This window comes from Nuphar pumila, chromosome 2 (assembly GCF_984573655.1).
Source record: "Nuphar pumila chromosome 2, dmNupPumi1.hap1.1, whole genome shotgun sequence".
Taxonomy (NCBI): domain Eukaryota; kingdom Viridiplantae; phylum Streptophyta; class Magnoliopsida; order Nymphaeales; family Nymphaeaceae; genus Nuphar; species Nuphar pumila.
Genome location: NC_143250.1, coordinates 121,789,191 through 121,812,638, shown reverse-complemented (window position 1 = coordinate 121,812,638; position 23,448 = coordinate 121,789,191). Strand labels below are relative to the sequence as shown.

The 23,448-nt window shown below is 38.1% G+C and overlaps 1 protein-coding gene across 2 annotated transcripts in view; it reads right to left on the bottom strand.

Moving 5' to 3' along the window:
• Positions 1–13,491, bottom strand: part of LOC149846964 (putative methyltransferase At1g78140, chloroplastic) — a 65,005-nt gene extending 51,514 nt beyond the window's left edge. Inside the window, exons 1-3 of one of the 2 annotated variants that reach the window (XM_089998234.1) lie at positions 13,202–13,491; positions 2,348–2,448; positions 2,069–2,209 (exon numbers count right to left, since the gene is read on the bottom strand). In XM_089998234.1, the coding sequence (XP_089854360.1) occupies positions 2,069–2,209; positions 2,348–2,448; positions 13,202–13,366 (407 nt within the window). In that variant the 5' untranslated portion in view covers positions 13,367–13,491. The remainder of the gene's footprint in view (positions 1–2,068; positions 2,210–2,347; positions 2,449–13,201) is intronic. The other variant, XM_089998235.1, reaches the window with a different exon arrangement.
• Between the last annotated feature and the right edge of the window lie 9,957 nt (positions 13,492–23,448).

Genomic DNA, 23,448 nt, shown 5'->3' with positions numbered 1-23,448 from the left:
AGGTTGGGTGGATGAAATGGAAAAGTGCTACTGGAGTGCTGTGCGATCGTAGAATGCCATTACGGTTGAAGGAAAAGTTTTATAGGACGACTATTAGGCCCGCTTTACTATATGGTACGGAATGTTGGGCTGCCAAGAGACATCATATTCAAAAAATGAGTGTAGCTGAGATGCATATGCTTAGATGGATGTGTGGAAATACAATAAAAGATAAGATTCGGAACAAGGAGATACGTAAGAAGGTAGGCGTTGCACCCATTGAAAATAAGATGAGAGAGAATCGTTTACGGTGGTTTGGACATATGCGGTGAAGGCCTAATGATGCTCCAGTTAGAAGGATGGAGAAATGGGAAAATATATTAGTTAAAAGAGGTCGGGGTAGGCCTAGGAAGACTTGGATGGAGATGATAGGAAAGGATATGAATGTTGTGATCCTCACCAAGGACATGGCATTGGATAGAAATGATTGGAGGAGAAGGATTCATGTGGAAGACCTAGAATGATTTTCTTTTTTGGTTCATATCGCCGACCCCAATTGTTTTGGGATGAAGGCGTAGTTGTTGTTGTGGTAAACTTATAATGTTTTAATGTTTATATCAGTAACATTAAGATACATACATTATTTGCATTTTGTAGACATACAAAAAGAATCAAAGAGACTCCATAGGAGCTGTTGTGACCACAACAAAATTGACAATACAGGTAGATTGAATGATTAGGTGCAAGAAGAGTCAGGCATCTTGAAAGACAATGCTGATCAGAGGCAACTGAAAGCTAATTTTCCAGTTGAACTTGAAAAAGAGGGGAATGATTACGCAAGGCCTGAGCTAAAGGAGGAGTTGGAAAGGAATGGCTCAGAAGAAGAAGATTGCTCATTCTAGTATTGTTTTTGTCATGACTAATGAAGCAATGTAGAATTGAAGGATTTTTTTTCTTTTGTTATTTGATTAATAAATCACTAGAACATTGTTACTGTTGTATCCAAAGTTCATACTTTAGACTTGTTAATGATTTAATGTGACTATTATAGTAAGTATATTACTTTGTCTTAGTAGTTACTACTTGTTATTCAATATGTTCTAGTAGTCTATATGTAGGTTCATTTGATTTATTTGATGTTCTACTTCTAGTAGTTTCAATGTTGAAATATGCTTTCTTTTTTTAATTTTATGATTTTCTAAATTTTTTATTTTTTATTGTTTTCAATTTTTTAAATTCTTTTGTGATATATTTTATAATACGATACAATATGGTGATAAACCCATATCTTAGACCCTTCTAATACACAATTACAACTTTTACAACATTAATGTAGCCATAAGTCTTATATTAATATATTTGACCAAACCATTTCACTTATTTGTTACTGTAATTTTCTTGTATGCAGTGATAATGTGGCTTTGTTTTAACCAAAACACGTTGAACGCCTTGTGGTGCCCATGCAGAAAAAACAAATGGAGAGAAATTTACACAAGTAGGTCACTCACAATTTGGCTACAACCTGCCACTAAATAACAAGATTGGTCTTTTCTTGATACTCAGTGTGGTTGTGGTTCTACTAAATTTGTTAAGGATCTTATCCAAAGAGGACTATTGTCCAGATAAAAGATTTTATCCAAAAAACGGGTGCATTTGTGTTTGTTTCTCTATGACAGAGTGGCCTTTGAATTTATTACATGCACCAGAGGTAAGAATGTATATATAGACAAAATTATAACAATTATGTCAGCAACAAATCCTAAGATGATTCAAGAGCTAAAAGTAAATGTCTAGAGTCTTTAGACAAATATATGATGCTCCTATAAGGAAATGCCAAATTTTGGCATTGAAAAGGCAAGAGAAAAGAGGAAAAAGAACTGGTTATCTTCTTTGTAAACATTAAAAGCGTAGAGGAAAATTGTGTAATTTTGTCCTTCCATTACTACAATTATGCCTTGATCACCATATTTGCACATCACTTGCTTCCTTTTCAAAAGCAGAGCAGCATGTTCTAATAAATGATAATTTGTAAAGCACAAAATTGTGCAGGCACATGATCCTAATTGAAGTGTAACTTGTAACAACATACCGGAAAATCTCTGAGAATAATGGCTGTAATTCACTATATTCACTTGAATCGCTAGCAACGACCAAGTCTAGGAATACATCCTCATTAGAATAAGCTTTTCTGCACTTCTCGCAATAAGCACTAGATCTTGATGAGGAGATCCTGCACTCTCCCAAGAACCATTTGGGTGTTATCAATGCAAAACGAACTTAAACATTCTTGATGTTTGACTTTCTAAAAATATTAGCAGAGAAAGAAGCCTTTTGAATTGTACGATTATTTATTACATAAACAACTTACGTATTTCGATCAACATTGTCTTCTCTTCTAAAGCTGTTATAGCATATAGGGCAAGCTAAAATATCAATGCTCCTATTGGTCTTTCCATTCAACTTGAGATTCTGAAATGGAAAAGAGTTGCTACATGAAATGTTAAATATTAAAATTTGAAAGCATCAAACATGAATATTTATATCTATATCTACACACACGCACACACAAGCGTGAACGTTTACGCCGTTTTTTCTTTCCAGGGTTGTCACCCCAAACTGAAGGAGTCTGCTGATTTAAAGAACATGACAAAAAAGCCAAATATAAAATATAAAATATAAAAAAAAAATCTGGGGTTTCCATCCCAAAAAGGAAGCAGTATGCTTACCAAAATTACAAATGAAAAGATGACAGTAAAGTAGCTTTACCACGTGCTCTCTCTCGGCCAGCTTTGGACTCCATCTTGTCAGACCCAATTTAGAATCAGGTTTCAAATTAGATCTGAACTGGACCCAACTTGATTCAAGTGCAAGTCCAAGTGTGGTATGACCAAACTTGCGGATCCACACGGGTTAACAGTTTTGGGTATAAATTGGGTCAACAAATCGGGACTTAAATAGACCTGTTTAAATTGAATCTGAATACTGGACCCACACTTGACCCAATTTCATCTAGGTACAGGTTCGAGTTAGGGTATGACTGAGATTGTAGATCCATATTTTTTGAAGGAAAATAAACATTTCATTGGTATAAGAATAATCAGTACATCGCATACATAGGGACGAGGTGTCACCCTAAGGCCAAGTAATACAAATAATCAGAAAATTAAAAACATGCGAATATCATTCTCATTGTCATGTAACAATTGAACTGGGGGAGATTAATCCAGCTCAAATCCGAATCAGGCCATTTCAATTTGTGACGTCTTAGCTCCCATTGTGTCATGCCAAGGACGACCCCCAATGGCTTGGAGCATCCGTTGAAAGACAGCATGTTCCTCTCCAACCAGATTGCCCACCATGCTATCAAGAGCCAACAACGACGCACATGGACCCATTTGGAGCCCTTCCCATGGAAATCACATGGGAACAGAATATCTCTAAAGGAATTGTTGGTTGCTAAAGGTCGATCTGGCTCCCCCCAGACTTCTTGTTGTATGACCCTTATGAATTCGCAATCATTAAATAAGTGATTTGTCGTTTCCTCACAAAAGTTGCACATTCTACATCTACTCGCAAGATGGAATCCCCTTGATTTTAGAAAGGAATCAGTTTTAACCTTGTCCAACAAGATTAACCATGCAAATGTTGACCCTCTCGGCGGGAGGCCCTCACCCCAAAGAGCCCCCTTAGGGAGATAACCTACTGCAGCTGGACAAAGTGCTCGGTAACAAAACTTCACCGAAAAGCTCCCATCGGAAAAAAGCTTCCAAAGGACCTTATCATCCTTATCTCGCATAGATACAATAGAGGAGAGTGCAATAAAGGATTGTTGCTCACAAATTGCTGCAGGTGATGGTGTTCTTCTGAAATCAAAGCACCAACCCACATTCTCAGACCACATAGTGGCAACCGACTGGTTAATTTCAGTCACCACACGAAATAGATTGGGAAAACAATCTCGCAAGGTCTGGTCTTCCAACCAAACATCCCACCAAAAGCTCGCAGAGCCTCCATCACCCAAGTACAGCTTAATGTATTCTAGAAAAGACCGTAAAACTGAGACAAGCCCCTTCAAAAAACCCAAACCATTTTTCCATCTTGTATCCTGTATCGATTCCCATGGCCATCTGTATATGCCATATTTCTCCTTCAGGCACTTGGCTACCATGCTATCTTTTGTACATTATCACCCACCACCACTTAATAATAAAGGTTGTATTGGTGCGATGGAGATCTCGGATGCCAAGCCCACCAATTTCCATAGGTAGTGAGACTGTTTGCCAACTCACTAGACCTCTTGTGTTACCATCCTTGCTACAAGCCCATAGAAATTTTTGAAATGGTTTTTGCAATCTGTTAACCGTCTTCTTAGGCATCACAAACATAATCATGAGGTGTTGTGCAATAATGGCAAGAACATGTTTTGTAATATCGCATATTTTCACACTTAGTTATTTTGAGATCTTTCAGAAATTTGGCTAAGTATAGAGGAAAAATTGGTAGATTCTTGATTTTAAGTCGAGGCTTTTGAGTCTGGGCTTGGCCCAGGCCTCATCGACAAGGCCTAAACGAACCACTTAAAACGTGAGAAAAAGTTTTATTTTCAACTTTTAAATTCAAGTGAAATTCAGGTTATTTTCGGGCAAAATACAGTTCACAATTTTTCAAAAAAAGGACCGCCTCGACGAGCTGAATCCGGATTTGGATCAGACTGGATCCAATGTATTTGATCCAAATTAATATGGAACTAAACTCTATCCAAGACCCATATTAATCTGAAATTGATTCAGCCCAGGATCCAATTGTATTTTGGATATGAATTTGGATCTTAGATCCGGATTCAGATCCAAAACCCATGCCCAACAAAAATCTAGCTTTAAATTCACTTTTATATTTAAATTAAAGTTAATTTAGAGTTAAAAAGACTCCCAGAGAGATAAGGTACCCTCTGAAAGTTTTCTCAACTGATCAAACAGACCATCGATCCTAAGCAAGGAGTACTTGTTCTTCATCGTCACTTGGTTCAGCATGCGGTAATCAATACAAAGCCGCATGGAACCATCCTTCTTGACAAAGAAGACCGGTGCACCCCAAGGAGATACACTTGACCTAATAAAGCCTTTGTCAAGAAGCTCCTGCAGCTGCTTCTTCAGCCCCAGATATGGGCATTATGAGTTCCTGGTGATGTCTTTTGGACTCACCAATGCCCCTGCAGCATTTATGGACCTCATGAATCGGGTCTTTAGTTTGTGGTTGGATTCTTTTGTCATAGTGTTCATCGACAATATTCTTATATACTCAGAGAGCGTGGAGGAGCACCGAGAGCGTAGACACTGAGAGAACATCAACTTTATGTTAAGTTCTTGAAGTGTGAGTTTTGGCTCGATAGAGTGATATTTCTCGATCATGTGATTTCTGTGAAAGGCGTTGAGGTCGATCCAACCAAGGTGTAGGCCGTATTATCATGCGAGCAACCGAAGACGTGTCTAACATCAAGAGTTTCTTGGGATTGATGGGTTACTACCGTCGATTCATCCAAGACTTCTCGCGTATAGCTGCCTCGATGACTTGACTATTGTAGAAGAAGGTGAAGTTCGACTGGTCACCTCGATGTGAGGAGAGCTTTCAGGAGCTAAAGAAGAGGTTGACCACGGCCCCGGTTTTGACGTTGCCTTCTGGGATGGGTGGATTCGTAGTATACAACAATGCTTTAGGGACCAGACTTAGTTGTATTCTTATGCAGCACGGAAAGGTCATCGCGTATACTTCTCGGCAGCTAAAGGTGCACGAGAAGAATTACCCCACGTATGACTTGGAGTTAGCGGTAGTGGTCTTCGCGCTGAAGATCTGGCGCCACTACTTATATGGAGAGCAGTTCGAGGTCTTGTCCGATCACAAGAGCCTCAAGTACATATTCACTCAACGTGATTTGAATTTGATGCAGCGTAGGTGGTTGGAGTTCCTGAAGGATTACGATTTCTCTATCGCCTACAATCCTGATAAAGTGAACATGGTGGCGGATGCGCTTAGCAGGAAGGCGTCGGTCACGGCAGCCAGTCTGATAGAGCATAGTTGGGATATGATCAAGGAGTTTGTCAGATGACAGCCATTTGTGGATGACTCAGGACACATCGTTTGTGTTGGGACGCAGGCTCGACCAGAGATTATAGATCGGATCGAGGAGCTTCAGTTAGTCAATCCAGATTTTGAGAAGTTATGCGTGCCTAGAAGCCAAAAGCGCAGTTTCGTCGAGGGGAGGATGGGACCATCATGTTCGGAGACAGATGGTGAGTCCTGAAGGCACTGCAGGAGGAGCTGATGAGTGAGGCCCATAGGTCTAGATATTCTGTCACCCTGATTCCACCAAGATGTTAAAAGATCTTCAGAGAACTTATTGGTGGAATGGGATGAAGCGGGACATCGATGAATTTGTGTCCTGATGTCTCACCTGTCAGCAGGTGAAGATCGAGCACCAGAGGCCTTGTGGACTTCTACAGACACTAGATATCCCAGAGTGAAAGTGGGATGATATATCGATGGATTTCATTGTAGGGTTGCCGAGAACCCGACGACAGCACGATGCCATCTGGATGATAGTGGACAGACTAACGAAGAGTGCCCACTTTCTTTCTATCAGGATTAGTCAGAGCTTAGAGAATTTGGCTGATCTCTACGTGGATGAGATAGTTAGACTTCACGGGGTGTCGTGTTCGATAATGTTAGATCGATACCCTCGTTTTACGTCTCGGTTCTAGCGCCAGCTTCAGAAGACCCTTAACACTACGTTGAAGTTCAGCACAGTTTTCCATCCATAGACGGAATGTACGATTCAAACACTCGAGGACATGTTGAGAGTGTGCGTTTTGGATTGGGACAATCATGTGAAGCTTGCAGAGTTCTCGTACAACAACAGTTTTCATGTCAGTATTGGTATGGCCTCGTACGAAGCTCTGTATGGCAGACCATGTAGATTCTCCATGTGCTGGGATGAGGTTGGAGTGAAAGCAGTGGAGTCTCAAGATTTCATCCAGCATTATGCGGACCAGGTATGTTTAATCCGACAGAGGTTAGTCGCAGCACAGAGCAGGCAGAAGAGCTATGTTGATCAACGGTGTAGGGAGCTCAGTTTCGACGTAGGCGATCACGTGTTCGTACGAATCTCTCCTACGAAAAGTGTCTTCCGGTTCGGGAAGAAGGGGAAGTTGAGTCCTTGGTATGTGGGACCTTTTGAGATCCTTTAACGGGTTGAGGAGATCGTGTACCGTGTGGCACTTCCTCAGTTTTCGATGATCCACGACGTTTTTCATATCTCGATGTTGAGGAAGTATATACCTGACCCCTCACATGTGATTCACTATGAGGCGATCGAGATACAGCCTGACTTGACAACAGAACAAAAGTCAGTTAAGATAGTGGATCGCCTGGAGAGGATGCTTCGTAGTAGGACGATTCCGTTCATAAAGGTGCGTTGGCAGCATTACGGACTGGATGAGTGCACCTGGGAGCCTGAGGCGAATATGCGTCAACACTACCCACACATTTTAGGTACGTTCTAATTACATAAATGATTTTTTTAAGGGGGTAGAGATGTAATATCGCATATTTTGACACTTAGTTATTTTGAGATCTTTCAGAAATTTGGCTAAGTATAGAGGAAAAATCGGTAGATTCTCGATTTTAGGTCAAGGCTTTTGAGTCTGGGCTTGGCCTAGGTCTCATCGACAAGGCCTAAATGAGCCACTTAAAATGTGAGAAAAAGTTTTATTTTCAACCTTTAAATTCAAGCGAAATTCGGGTTATTTTTAGGCAAAATTCAGAAGCGAAATTCGAGTTATATATCGTTGGATGCGTCTTGAAATTATGAGTGTAACGATATTTTATTTTTCTGAATTCGGGTTACGGTTGGCCCAAAAATCGCAATTTTTCAAAAAAGGACTACATCGACGGGTCGGGGCCGGATTTGGATCGGATTGGATCCAGTGTATTTAATCAAAATTAATATGGATCTGGACTCTATCCAAGACCCATATTAATCTGGAATTGATCCAGCCCAGGACCCAATTGGATTTTGGATTTTGGATTTTGGATTTTGGATTTTAGATTTTGGATATGGATTTGGATCTTGGATCCGAATCAGGATCCAAAACCCATGCCCAATGAAAGTCCAGATTTAAATTCACTTTTATATTTAAACTAAAGTTAATTTAGAGTTAAAAAGACTCCCAAAGGGATAAGGTACCCTCTGGAAGTTTCCAGATATTTAATTATTACAACAACAACAACAACAACAACTACGCCTTCATCCCAAAACAATTGGGGTCAGCGATATGAACCAAAAAAGAAATTCATTTTGGGTCTTCCACATGAATCCTTTTCCTCCAATCATTTCTATCCAACGCCATGTCCTTGGTGAGGTTCAAAGCATTCATATCCTTTCCTATCATCTCCATCCAAGTCTTCCTAGGCCTACCCCGACCTCTTTTAACTAATATATTTTCCCATTTCTCTAACCTTCTAACTGGAGCATCATTAGGCCTTCGCCGAATATGTCCAAACCACCGTAAACGATTCTCTCGCATCTTATTTTCAATGGGTGCAACACCTACCTTCTTACGTATCTCTTCGTTCCGAATCTTATCTTTTATTGTATTTCCACACATCCATCTAAGCATCCGCATCTCAGCTACACTCATTTTTTGAATATGATGTCTCTTGGCAGCCCAACATTCTGTACCATATAGTAAAGCGGGTCTAATAGTCGTCCTATAAAACTTTCCCTTCAACCGCAATGGCATTCTACGATCGCACAGCACTCCAGTAGCACTTTTCCATTTCATCCACCCAACCTTTATCCTATGATTTACATCTCCATCAATTTCTCCATACTTTTGAATGATGGATCCCAAATATTTGAAATAATCATTCACCGGTATATCTTGCTCACCAAGCTTCACTACACTCCCATCACTACTTCGTTGCTTACTAAACCGACATTCCATATATTCAGTCTTACTCTTACTCAACTTAAAACCTCTAGCTTCCAATGTCTGTCTCCATAATTCTAACTTAGCATTAACCCCAGCTCTAGACTCATCAATCAAAACAATATCATCAGCAAACAACATACAACACGGTACATTTTCTTGAATTGATCTCGTAAGCTCATCCATCACTATCGCAAATAGGAAAGGGCTTAAAGCAGATCCTTGATGTAACCCAACCGTTATCGGAAAATTGGTTGTCACCCCTCCACAAGTGCGGACATTGGTTACTACTCCTTCATACATATCTTTAATTATACTAATGTACTTGAGAGAAACACCTTTCTTCATCATTGTCCACCAGAGAACGTCCCTAGGTACTCTATCGTATGCCTTCTCTAAATCAATAAAAACCATATGCAAATCTTTGTTCCTCTCTCTATATCTTTCAATAAGTTGTCTAAGAAGATGTATAGCTTCCATAGTTGATCTTCCAGGCATAAAACCAAATTGATTCTCCGATATCATGACAACCTTCCTCAACCTAGACTCAATCACCCTCTCCCAAAGTTTCATAGTATGACTCATGAGTTTTATACCACGATAGTTTGTGCAATCTTGTATATCACCCTTATTCTTATATAAAGGCACCAAAGTACTCTTCCTCCACTCATTAGGCATCTTATTTGTTCGCCAAATCAAGTTAAAAAGATTTGTCAACCATTCTAAACCTTTCTCTCCCAAGCATTTCCAAGCCTCGATAGGTATACCATATGGGCCAACTGCCCTTCTTGATTTCATTTTCTTCAAAGCCTCTGCAATTTCTTTCTTTTGAATCTTGCGCATGAAGTCACGATTTATCTCATGAAAAGGAATGGAGAAGTCTCCAAGATCTTGAGCATGACTATCATTAAATAGCTTATCAAAATAATCTTTCCATCTCTCCTTAATCTCCTCATCTTTGACTAAAACCCTTTGCGTTTCATCTTTGATACATCTAACCATACCCAAATCCTTCGATTTCCTATCTCTCATCTTTGCAAGCCTATAAATATCCTTCTCGCCTTCTTTGGTATCCAACTTGTCATAAACCTCCTTATATACCTTAGCCCTCGCGTTTCGAACAACTTTTTTAGCTTCCTTCTTTGCTATCATATACTTCTCCAAATTCTCACTATCACGACTCTTACTTAGATTTCTATAACACTCTCTTTTAACCTTAATAGCTAATTTGACATCCTCGTTCCACCATGATGTATCCTTACCTAGTGGTGCACCGCCTTTAGACTCACCCAATACCTCCTTAGCTACTTTTCTCATACCACCCGCTATCTTATTCCACATTGATTCTGAATCCTCCTCGAGACACCAATCAACTTCCTTAACTACCTGCTCTACAAACATTCCTTGTTTAGCTCCTTTCAGTGCCCACCACTTAATTCTAGGATCTATCCTATGTCTATCCCTTTTGCGGCATTGTCTAATTCCGAATTTCAATTTTTAGAAACTAATTAGGACTCCTTAGTAGAATCCTAAATGGTCTTTAGAAAGCTAAAGAAAGTTTGAGAAAGTCTAATTGAATTAAGAAAGAAACTTTGAAAAGTCAACTTAAAGATGTTTTAAAAATTTAGGAAAGTGAGAGTGAGAGTCCCAAAAAGGGAAGGCTCTCTCTCTCCAGCCCATCTAGAAGGGGCTCGAGAGGGGGGGGCATCACCCCCTAATGGTCTATATAAGGTTCAAAAAAAATAGAGGGAAAGAGAGAGAGAGAGAGAGAGAGAAAGAAAGAGGAAAAAAGGAAGAAAGAGAGGAGGAAGGAGGAAGAAGAAGAAGGCTTCTTCTCCAATCAACCCATCGTTTTTCGGTTTTTCTCGATTCTACGGTTAAGGTAAGGGTCTTTCTCTTGTTTTGAGTGAGAAAAAGTTGTTTCAAGCCACCAACCGCCCATGGTGGCTACCCTAAGACCCAACAAAGAAAAAGGGTGAAAATCTATCTCTGGCAAGCAGTAGCTGGTGGTCGGACATCGCTAGGCGGCTGATCATAGGTGGCCACCTATTACCATGGTGGTTCTTGACAAGTGGAGGAGGGACAAGGTGGGAGTGAGTTCGAAAGGGAGGATAGTGTAGAGAGAGAGAGAGAGGGAGAACAATCGGACGGTTCAAAATCACCTGTTGATTTTGGACTGCCCTTGTGCTAGACGGTCCCCTTTCCCTCCCCGCACCCAATTTTTTTAAGGTGTCGTGTCCACACCCACACCTATGTGATATTAAATGTGGTAGGAAAGGCCCATTACAAGAAAAGGAATGCAGCCAAAGAATTTAAAACCATGGACAAAATATATAAAATCAATAAAGGGGAAGAAGTATTTGTAATTGATGAGGTATATCGTGCTATCTAAACCAAATGCTCATCTTGTACAAAGGAAAGCAAATAATGAAAGAAAGAAACTATTTGACCTCTTCCAGGAGGTTAAACCAGAAGTAGCAGGCAAGAGAAAGTTTCCAACGGCAAAAAAGGGTAGAGGATTGGCCGGTGACATGAGAAGGATAAAGTCGTAGCAATCCTAAGTTGGTGTGTGAGAGAATGGTGTCTGAAGCTATTTGGAAGATATAACCTAATGGGAAATGGAGCTTAGCATGGTCCCGTAAATGAGAATGTTGACAAGAAAACAACTGGCATTGGTACTGGATTTTTTGCTTCTTTGAAGAAAAATTTCAAGAATCATAATCTCAAAGCTGCTAATCATCATCACCACCATCATCATCCTGATCTTTGCACCGTTACCAATTCATACAAAGGTAACCAATCTGCATATCTAGCCTCTGACATAGAGGCTTGCCTATATGCATATGCCTCCATGCGTGCATGTGTGTGTGCAGCACCCATCAACTTGTGACTTAACTCACAAGGATACTCCAATTTACTACTGCTTTGTGTCCTCTTGTGTAACACTAAATAATAAATTACACAAACAAATTTAGTGTGTTTGTGTCCTTTTAGCCACTCCATGCCATGTGACATAGCCTGCATCTCACATTACACCATGCCCATGACCATGGATCATCGTTGAGATCCACTTGAAATGTGAAATATCTATACGACTTGTGATTAATTGAAATCAAATGATCAATACGCTCATGAAGTGCTGAAACCTTTGCATTGCAGAAAAATTAAAATGTCAAGGGCGAATTGAGGATTTAACAACAGCATAAATTCATAAGCAATAACTAGCACAATTACACTACCAGGAATAGAGGCATCAAGTGTGAGGTGATCATCATGGTTCTAAGGAGGAGGCTTATCCTTACAAAGAAGTGAACCATATTTATAATTATAAACTTATAAACAAAAATAAGTTTGTCAAAAGTCTCATCTCACCAAGTTTTTTTGTTTATAAGATCCACAAGATATATTATTTTATCGTTACCAACACTAAAGAACACCCTTCCACAGCAAAAGTCTCCCGTGCAATACTTTCACCAAACACCAATTACCCAAGAATAACTTGAAACCATGAATGATTTATTCACCAAGTTATACCAAAACTGATTCTTCCTACTTCGCTAAAGCTTCCAAAAAGAACTCCCATTACGAACCTAACCTCTTATTCCCTTCAATCGTTATACTTCATCAAAACACCATGTTCCAACTTTTGCTTACTTCTATGCCGTTTGCAAACCAAATGCCTGTTTGGGAGACAGGAATTGGTGGGAATTTGGTGTTGGAGATAAGCTAAGGGCCCAATTCTTGGAATCTCTCATATTTGGAATGGAGAAAAGCCAACTCCTGAACTCCTTCACAGACCCACTTCCTGGGGAGTTTGAATTATGAACCAACGCATTCACAAAGTCACAAATTCCCACCCATCCATCAACCCCGGAAACATACCCCACAAATACCTTTTCGAGATTCAGATCATTTCCAACACGAATCATATACCAATCCTCCATGAGAAAATTGCAACAAAGCCCTACGCAAACTGCAACGAACTCTAGTAACCCAATGCCTATATATAAACATATTTATGTTCTCGAACTCGTTCAAATCAAAGTCCGGATGAAAGAGCAACATGATCATATGGAGAAAGCAAAAAGGTGAGAAGAAAGGAAAGAAGAGAAAAAGGAAAAAACAGCAATCTAAACTAAAACGAATGAAACCAACAGAATTTCACTTTGTCGCGCAATTAGAACGTGAAGAGCAATGCTACAAGAGGAAGAAGAAAGGAAAAGGAGAAGGAGACTGACAGGCGTTTCGAGTGCGGTTGTGGCACTGGCGCGGACGAGAAGCGAAAGAGGGTGGCGGGTGCTCGTGGCGCTCAATAGCTCGGGCCACCGCGAGAAGTGCAAGACGGAGGGAAGGCTGCACGTTGCGCGGCATGACGGCGAGAAGACGCCCGAAAGACCTGCCATGTCTCGCTTCGCTTAGTTCAGCGCCCTCTCTTGTCATCATCGCATCCAATCAACCAACCAACCCACCAAATAGAGGAACAGCCACGGGTTTTTTTTTTTTAATCATGCAGACATTTTTCTGCCCTTTGGGCCGTGGGTCTCGTCTATCTGTATACTTGTAACTCTCCTACTCCTCATTCTGCCGCTTTGTCCCACTCACCTTGTTGCATGAGTAGTAAAATGGTTTGCCTGGCTGAGTTGCATAGAACGCGCCCAAAGCTTCTGCTACCGCGCATGACGCCATATCCACTGCATGCTAAAAAAAAAAGAATTTGTATTTAACCGGATGGTCGTGACCTCTTCGGAAGAGCAGATCGGGTTTAAGGGTATGTTTGATGGCTTGTCCAGGGTTGGACGAAATGAACTAAAAGGATAAAACAGAACATTAGTTCCCTAATAATTGTTCTAAATCCAATGCTTGTTTGGACCGTACTCAAATGCTATGCTATGTTTCAAAATATCAGTTGTTTGATGCCGGATAAATTGGACAGTCATGGATAATGGGTTGAATTACTTCATTTTGGATCATATTTTACATTCATTATTGGACAGTCATGGACCGTACTCAAATGCTATGCTATTCATTCATTATTTTACATGTTTTAACAAGTTTATTATGGTTTTTTGCCCAGATATGATTCAACTAAGAAATTATATCTAAAATCATGAATTTTTGCCCTGAATTTGAAATTGGATTTTTACCTCAAATAAAATGGAGTTTTGATTGATGAGTCTAGAGCTGGGGTTAATGCTAAGTTAGAATTATGGAGACAGACATTGGAAGCTAGAGGTTTTAAGTTGAGTAAGAGTAAGACTGAATATATGGAATGTCGGTTTAGTAAGCAACGAAGTAGTGATGGGAGTGTAGTGAAGCTTGGTGAGCAAGATATACCGGTGAATGATTATTTCAAATATTTGGGATCCATCATTCAAAAGTATGGAGAAATTGATGGAGATGTAAATCATAGGATAAAGGTTGGGTGGATGAAATGGAAAAGTGCTACTGGAGTGCTGTGCGATCGTAGAATGCCATTGCGGTTGAAGGGAAAGTTTTATAGGACGACTATTAGACCCGCTTTACTATATGGTACGGAATGTTGGGCTGCCAAGAGACATCATATTCAAAAAATGAGTGTAGCTGAGATGCGGATGCTTAGATGGATGTGTGGAAATACAATAAAAGATAAGATTCGGAACGAAGAGATACGTAAGAAGGTAGGTGTTGCACCCATTGAAAATAAGATGCGAGAGAATCGTTTACGGTGGTTTGGACATATTCGGCGAAGGCCTAATGATGCTCCAGTTAGAAGGTTGGAGAAATGGGAAAATATATTAGTTAAAAGAGGTCGGGGTAGGCCTAGGAAGACTTGGATGGAGATGATAGGAAAGGATATGAATGCTTTGAACCTCACCGAGGACATGGCGTTGGATAGAAATGATTGGAGGAAAAGGATTCATGTGGAAGACCCAAAATGAATTTCTTTTTTGGTTCATATCGCTGACCCCAATTGTTTTGGGATGAAGGCGTAGTTGTTGTTGTTGTTGTTGAAAATGGAGTTTTTACCCTGAATATCGATTTGGAATTATCTGTTTGACACCACTAGCATACCCATCACTTATTTTTTCTCCCACGCTAACTGATTTATGTTCTTTTTAGTGCCTGCAACTGCACGTGAAACAGTATGACACTAGTTGATGACAAACAACCAAAGAAAACTAAAAACACATAGGTGACCACGACTGATATCAAAGAGACAAATCAAAAACACTAGGTCTACACTATAGTCCTGTTAATAAAAAAAAGGCAAGCACAAGCTAATCTATATATCAACCAGCCAAGGCTTCACTAAGGGCAGATCACATTGCAACCTTCAAAGGCATGTGCAGCAAGAAACTTGTCAGACCGGACTCAGTATGAAATTCCGACCTAGCTATCTAGTATTCTATCAGTTTCAGCTACGACATACTAACCAAATAGCTCTTAATTATCACACAGAAGTCAGTTGTAATTGATGACATTGTTCGTCAAACTTGGGGTATGAAATACTTCAGATATTGCCTTTGATCACAATCAGATAAATATACAAAATAAGCAAGATCACAATTATATATTCACATTCAGATAAATATACAAAATAAGCATAAAAACTCTCATCATAGACTGTAAGCACAAAGCAAGGGACTCATACATAAGCAAGATCAAAGATAAACAATGATTCGGTGAGAGGTAAATACATTTCAAGTCACCATTTCGGACAACCAAACTTAGCTTATATGTTCTTTTTGTTGGATTTAAAATTCGAGAAAATACTTTATTTGATCGTTAAACTTGTTCGTGATAAATTATTAAAAAGAACATAAACGAAACGTAATGCAGAAGTGTACCTGAATCCATTGTTGCTCTGATAGATCTTGACAGGTTTGATCTTTCAGAACCTCTATATGTGGCATTTACTTCTTCTCTAAATCTAATGAGAGAGAAACAGTTTTCTTCCTTGATGAGGAAGAAAAAGAGATCAGTCACTATATATGATTTTGGGGACCATAACCTAATTTTAACAACCTTATAGTCTATTTTCAATTTAGCCCGTCATAAAAATCAAAATTTGACAAATGAGGGCACATGAGGTCTTTACACATGATATAAACATACTCTATGAGATGTCATATGGCCTAATCGTATAAGATCACTTTATATGGGCCTTAACCTTAGATAATTTATAATGTATGATTAAACATAGGTAGGTCTGCACGATTTATCTAATAATCTTCATTTGGGTCGCATATGTCACATTACAATCATGCATTATAACATTATGAGCTCAAAAAATACGGTCTTATTAGATGACATCTCTAACAATCTGGTCAATTGATTATGTCAACATAGTGTAACGACCCCAACTCATACCCAAGAAAAAGTGCACAAATTTTTTTTAACCATTGCAGAAATATTTCCAGAGACTCGGCCTTTACAGTTTCACTCACAATTGGATAACTCAACCAACCACAAGAGATCTTATACTTATCGTCCAAACCATAGCAAACCAAATTTTATTAATTAAGAAATAATAGTCATGAGACAACTGCATAAGAAATCAGAGTGCATAGACAATTAAATGTAAGAAAAAAGTATAGAAAAACAGAGTCATGTTATCCCTCTATGAAGTTATCTAGCAACCGTGTAGCGCTCGTAGCTTCCCTAGAAGCAAGTTACTTCACTGATCCCTTGTGACTGTGAAAATCACAAAAGTAGGAGTCTCAGAAATCAAAGAAATTTTATATACAAATCTCTTTAATGAAATAAATGAGCATAAAAAATATAAATAAGAATTCATGCAATAATTTAGAGGAAATGCAATTATGACAGTTTCATAATTTGGCAATCATGTAAGTAACTTGAAACAATTTCTAAATAAGAGGAAACATTAATTAAGCATTAAAGACATGATGTTATGCAAAAGAAAATACATATAATGCATTTATCCATATATCACAAGTAAATATGCATGATCTAATGCATAGTAGAAACATTCTTAATTTCAGTGTAATGCATAAGTAAATTATTATCTTTTATTAGAGTTTTTTTTTATATGCATACCCTTATTAAATGCATATAATTTAAGTTTCTCTTTTTAATTACCGTTACTCGTTGATACACCAAACAGGTAAAATTTTACAAGGTCAAGTAGGGTTCCTAGGGTAACTTAGCACACAAGTTGTATTTTATTACTTGGTTCCAAACTTAGCCATCGATAGAAATAGCTTTTGTAACATTAGACCACCCATCTAATGTCAGGACATCAGGGATCACTCATCCACAAGTGTCACTTTTCTTGGCATACCAAAACAACAGTTGTGTCTACACACCACCCCTAGGTAAAGTGATAGACTCTCCCTAAAACCGTGGTCAAGAGAAAGAACATCAATATCGGGTTCAGGGATAATCAATAATGCATACAGAGCTTTTGTATCCTCGTGGTCCCCCAAAACTAAAATTCTAAGATTCTCATTCTAATGATGAGAGATCTCATAACGTATATTATACTATTTTTTTATTTATTATTAATAATTAATTCTTTAACTTATAAATCAATATGCAAACAAAAGCACAAGCTCGCATATTCTCCTGTGAGAACCATCACGGGACTACCGCCTGCGGAAAAGCATAGAACAGTGTAATACAGTGGAACAATATTAATGTGATTTTTATGATGCATGTAAAATAAATAAAGAGATAGCAAACCAAAGCTCGAGTCCTACGATGATTTATTTTGATCATCGATGCACCATATGCAAAAACCATAACAACATGCCATATATGAAATAAATTATATGTTTTCTAAATGCACGTTCATATATGCGAATCTCAACTATGCGCATGAAACAAGAATATTTAGCAGCATGTTTACATTCAATTCATATGATAGTGACAAGTGCACGCTTTCATTTAATGCACATATTCAATCAACTACATGCTTCCATTCATTATGCATAATCAAGTCAATAGCATACTTTCACTCAATACTCATGTTCATGTCCAATACATGATTTCATTTAATGCATGTATTCATGTCAATTGCATGCTTTTATTCATGAATCAATGCAAGTAAACATGGGGACCAATGCATGTCATTAACTACATGCCAGCACTCATCGATTTTATGTATGCACACGCACAAAAACAATACACACTACTAATACACATGTGCATTCCATGGACAACATAAGTATGCAAGACATATCATTCTTTTACATGCCTAAAACCAGCCCCATTGTCATAAATGAACAATCTAAAAATTCTTAACATGCATATTATCTAACCATCTGCATTCGTACTTTCAAATACGCTACGTCTCAATTAGAGCATATGAACATTTAGATGTTTACACATGCCAAAAACAAATCAATACCATGTGTAAACATGCTCTTAAGTGCAAGTGGTAATAACGCATAGTTTTAGCATATCATACCACGTCGAGGTATACGAAAACTCCACCCTCAGCACGTATAAAACTCGTAATGCATACACGTAATGAAATTCTAAAATGTTTTATAAACAAAGAACCCTGACTTTTAGATTGGGCTCACAAGAATATATATATATATATGTATGTATGTATGTATGTATGTGTGTGTATATTCTTTATTTATTTTTTTCTGATAAAACAAACATTGTACCCAACCGACTGGGTCGACTGGGGTTCAATTTGGGCCCAGCTTAACCTAATCAGCTGAGTCTGACCTGGAGCAAACCTCACACAGCCTGGCAGTAAGTTGTCAGGCCTGCACTAGCACAGTCGCAGGCTGGATTGGGCCCAACACGGCCTGGCATGCCCAGTCAAGCCACTCGGTTGAGCTGCCAGGTGCCCAACCATCACCAAGTTGGGTCTGGTTCAGCCTGACTAGACCCCAGCCACGCCTGGCAGGGTCTGGCATGTCAGTCCAGATTCGGCTGGCCTGACAGCCAGCCCATCAGAACCCTTATATATATATATATATATATATATATATATATATATATATATATATATATATATATATATATATAACATGCAAACATATACATATTTAGATTCAATGAGGCACGCATACACATGTTCAACTTAGGTTGCATGTATATGGAAATTTCATCACTCAAGCATGCATATAAATACATGATTCCACTCTGTCTTGCATGCTTGTACTGAATCATATGTCAAGTGTGCATGAGTATGCATATATCTATTTAGTTATGCATGATTCACAACGCAATATTTTTTTTGTAACCACCTGTTGTCTGGCCTAGCCCACTCGGCTGGGCCCTGCAGCACCAAGTCAGACCTGTTAGAACAGGCCTGACGATGCTAGGCAAGCTGGCCCGATCTGGCCATAAAGCCCCCCAAACCTTCCAAATAAACCTTTTTGCTTTTTTTTTAAAACAACCCACTCCACCCAGAAGACCCAGTTAATTGGGGTTCGGTTCAGGCCCAGTTGAACCCAACCAGCTGAGCAGACTTGGCAGAAAACTACCAAGCCTGCGCTGGTTCAGCCGCAGGCTGGACTGGGCAGGCAAGGGCCCGGCATGCCCAGCCAAGCTACTCGGCTAGGCTACCAAGTGCCTACCCAGCATGAGGTCGGGTCTGGTCCAGCCCGACCAAACCCCAGCCAAAACTAGTAGGGCTTGTCAGACCTTATTCGATTGGCCTGACAGTCAGCCTACCCGACAATCCAACTAAAATTTTCCTTTTTTTTAAAAAAAACATAGAAATCCCCTTTTATAACTGGAGACAGCATGTGTATACAACCTCACACTCCACACATGCAGATTTACTCCTATTTACTTGAAGCAACGTATACATATACTGTATTTCATTCCAAGTAAACAATCATATGAATATGTCCATACAATATACTTTCATATGTAATTTTAAACAACAGTATGCTTAGGTCAGCAGATTTACTCTAATGTATCCATGTACTAATAAATCTCAGATTTAGGCATGATTGATTTCGTGCATCAAATGTATTCTCATATGCACGTTAACATGCAACATGAGAGGTATACATTCCCATACATGATCCAAGACAAGTATGCTACCATATGCTCATTAATATTTTTATTTAAGTATGCATATTTAGATTCCTTAATATGACATGCATGCATAATTATAATTTCTTTCACATGACTACATGCATCGAACAACTTGTACATTGGGGAAATAGTAGGATTTGAATCTACTACGAAACAAGTGCTTAAAAGCCATCTTTAAAATAAAATAAAATTTTGTTTAGGATAAAAGATACATACGCAAAAATTTATTTTAAAAATGGTGAATGTCATCGAAAATGAATCCATGGAAGAGGATCCATGAATTCATTTTCATGTATTATAGAGTAGGCATATGGATCTACTCCATTTTCCATGGATTTACATCTAAATCATGCATGAAAAATCTATCTACATTGGATTTTCCACTTGATTCAATAGAGGAAACCCATACCTTTGCGAGAATCAAGAAAAAAAACAAAATCAATGGTGGAAAATATCGGACGGCTGGAGAAGAGGGCTCCTCCTTCTTCTTCCTCCTTCCTCTCTTTTCTTCTCTTCCTTCCTCTCTTTCTCTCTCTCTTCTCTCTCTTTTTGTTTTCTTTCTTTCCTTTTCCCTCTTTTTTTTATATATAGAGAGTGAAAGGGGATGATGCCCCCTCTTCTCCAGCCCTCCCTAAATGGGTTGGAGAATGAGAGTTTCCAAAATTTTGGAACTTTCTCTCCTTGTTTCCAAAATTTTCAAAACTCCTCTTGTTGACTTTTTTTCAAAACTTTTCAAATTTCTAAAAATCCTTTTGTAATCCTTCTTGAGTCTTCTTAGGTAAGTATGAGGACTCTTTTAATAAGTCCTAATCAGCCCTAAATCATTTTTTTGGAATTAATATAATTTAATTAAATAAATAAATATTAGTAATTATTTAATAATTAATTAAATAAATTTCAAATTTTCAAAGTTGGTTTAATTACTTTAAGAGTCTTCCTAACTCCAGTTAGCTATAATTTAAAGCTTTAAATTGAATTTAAAGCTAAATTTTTATTGGACATAGATTTGGGTCTGGATCCGAATCCAAAATCTAAACCCATACACAAAATAAATTTAGATCGGGATCTAGATAAAAATGGGTCTTAAATAAGATCCAAATCCATAATAATTTGGATCATATGCATTGGATCCAATTCAATCCAACTTCGGATCCAGATCGATAAACTGCTCAATATTTTAAAAATTACATTTTTTTAGCCAACTGTAGCCCGAATCAAGAAAAATAAAATATCGTTGCGCTCAAAATTCTGAGACACATCCAATGACATATTACATGAATATTAAATTCTAAATTTAGCCTGAAAATAACTCAAATTTTATTTACATTTTGCTTAAATTTAAAGGTCAAAAACAAAACTCTTTCTTATGCTTCAATTGGCTCGCCTCGACCTTATCGATGAGACATGGGCCAAGCTCAGACTCAAAAGCATCAGTTAAAATAGAGGTTTAAACAATTTTTCTCCCAGACAACCAAATTTTTGAAAAACCAGAAAGATGACTAGGTATGAAAATATGTTATATTACACATAGAACCAAAGTGGTCTTTATTACAAACATCCCAATTAGACCCATCAATGATTATGTATATTGACGTAACCAAGACATAGATCAGGTATGAATGTGAAGCATAGAAATTATATGTAATGTGATCTAAATATGCCTATTTTCAACTGGTCTTGCCTTATTCTTTAGTGAGATCACAAGAAATGAGAACAGAATAAAACTGAAACTTCAACTTTATACTGAAGTAGTAAAATGAAACTTTATTATATCATAAAATGTCTAAATACAAACTCCCACTAAACCAGCATTTCATTAAATGACATGACACCCATTCAAGCAGTATGCTCGTGAAAGACCTTGGGTGATAAACCTTTGGTAAGCGGATCCACAATCATGAAGTTTGTGCAATATGTTCTATAGATATCTAACCATTATGTGTTAGTTATTTAACAACAAGGAACTTGATATCAATATGCTTTAACTTCAACGAGCTTCGATTATTGTTGGAATATAGCATTGCCAAATTACTGTCACAAAGCAACTTTAGCAGTTTTTCAATATTATCCAAAATTTGCAGCCCAATGACAAAATTGTGTAACCATATTTTATAATTGGATGCCTCGTAACAGGCTACAAACTCTGCTGCCATAGTCGAAAATGTAATGAGTGTCTGCTTGACACTCATTCAAGAAATAGCTCCTCTGGCAAAAAAATATATATAACATGATGTGGATATGCAACTGTCTTGGCATCCGGCAAAGTCAAAATTAGAATACCTAATGATCTCTAACTGATCTGACTTCCTGTATGTGAGCATGTAATCTTTTATTCTTTGCAAGTATCACATAACCTGCTTGGCTACTTTCCAATGATCAATACTGGGTTACTTAGATATCTGTCTAACATTCCAACAATGTATGTTATATCCGGACGTATACACACTTGAGCATACATAAGACTCCCCACAGTAGATGCATAGGGAATCTTCTTCATATCCTTAACTTCAAACTGGTGTTTAGGGTACTGAGCGAGACTAAACTTATCTCCCTTAGCAACAGGGGTGTCACCTAGTTTATAATCCTTCATGCCAAATCTGTCAAGAACTCTTTTGATATAGCTCTTTTGTGATAATCCAAGAATATCCTGAGAATGATCTCGGTGCATCTGAATTCCTAATACAAAAGAGGCATCACCAAGATCTTTCACTTCAAATTTCTTTGTCAAAAATCTTTTAGTTTTGTGCAATATGCCTATATCATTACTAACAAGTAATATGTCATCGATATATAAAACCACGAAAATATATTTACCCCCACTGAACTTATGGTATATACATTCATCAACCACATTCATCTCAAAATCAAATGAGAGAACAACTTGATGAAATTTATGACGCCATTGACGGGAAGCCTCCTTAAGTTCATACATGATTTTTTTTTTAAATTGCAAACCATTTTTTTTGTATCGCCTGAGACAAAATATTCTAGTTGCACCATATATATTGTCTCATCAATGTCACCATTAAGGAATGCAGTCTTTACATCCATCTGATATTGCTTTAAATCATAATGAGCCACAAGTACCATCATAATTCTGGAGGAGTCTTTTGTTGAAACTGGAGAGAAAGTTTTTATATAGTCAATGCCTACCCTTTGAGTAAATACTTTTGCAACAAAATGGACTTTATATCTTTATATATTATCCATTGAATCCCTCTTAGTTTTAAATATCCATTTGCAACAAATGGGCTTCACACCTTCAGGTAATGTGACAAGATCCCATATGTCATTGTTTTTCATGGATTTAATCTCCTCATACATGACATTTATCCACTTTTGAGAGTTAGAACTCTATATAGCTTGGTGAAAGTTGATTGGATCATCTTCCCTTAAGCCATTATCACCCCCTTGTTCTTGGAGAAAAACAATATAATCATTTAGAATTGTCCTTCTTCTCTCCAGTAGATTT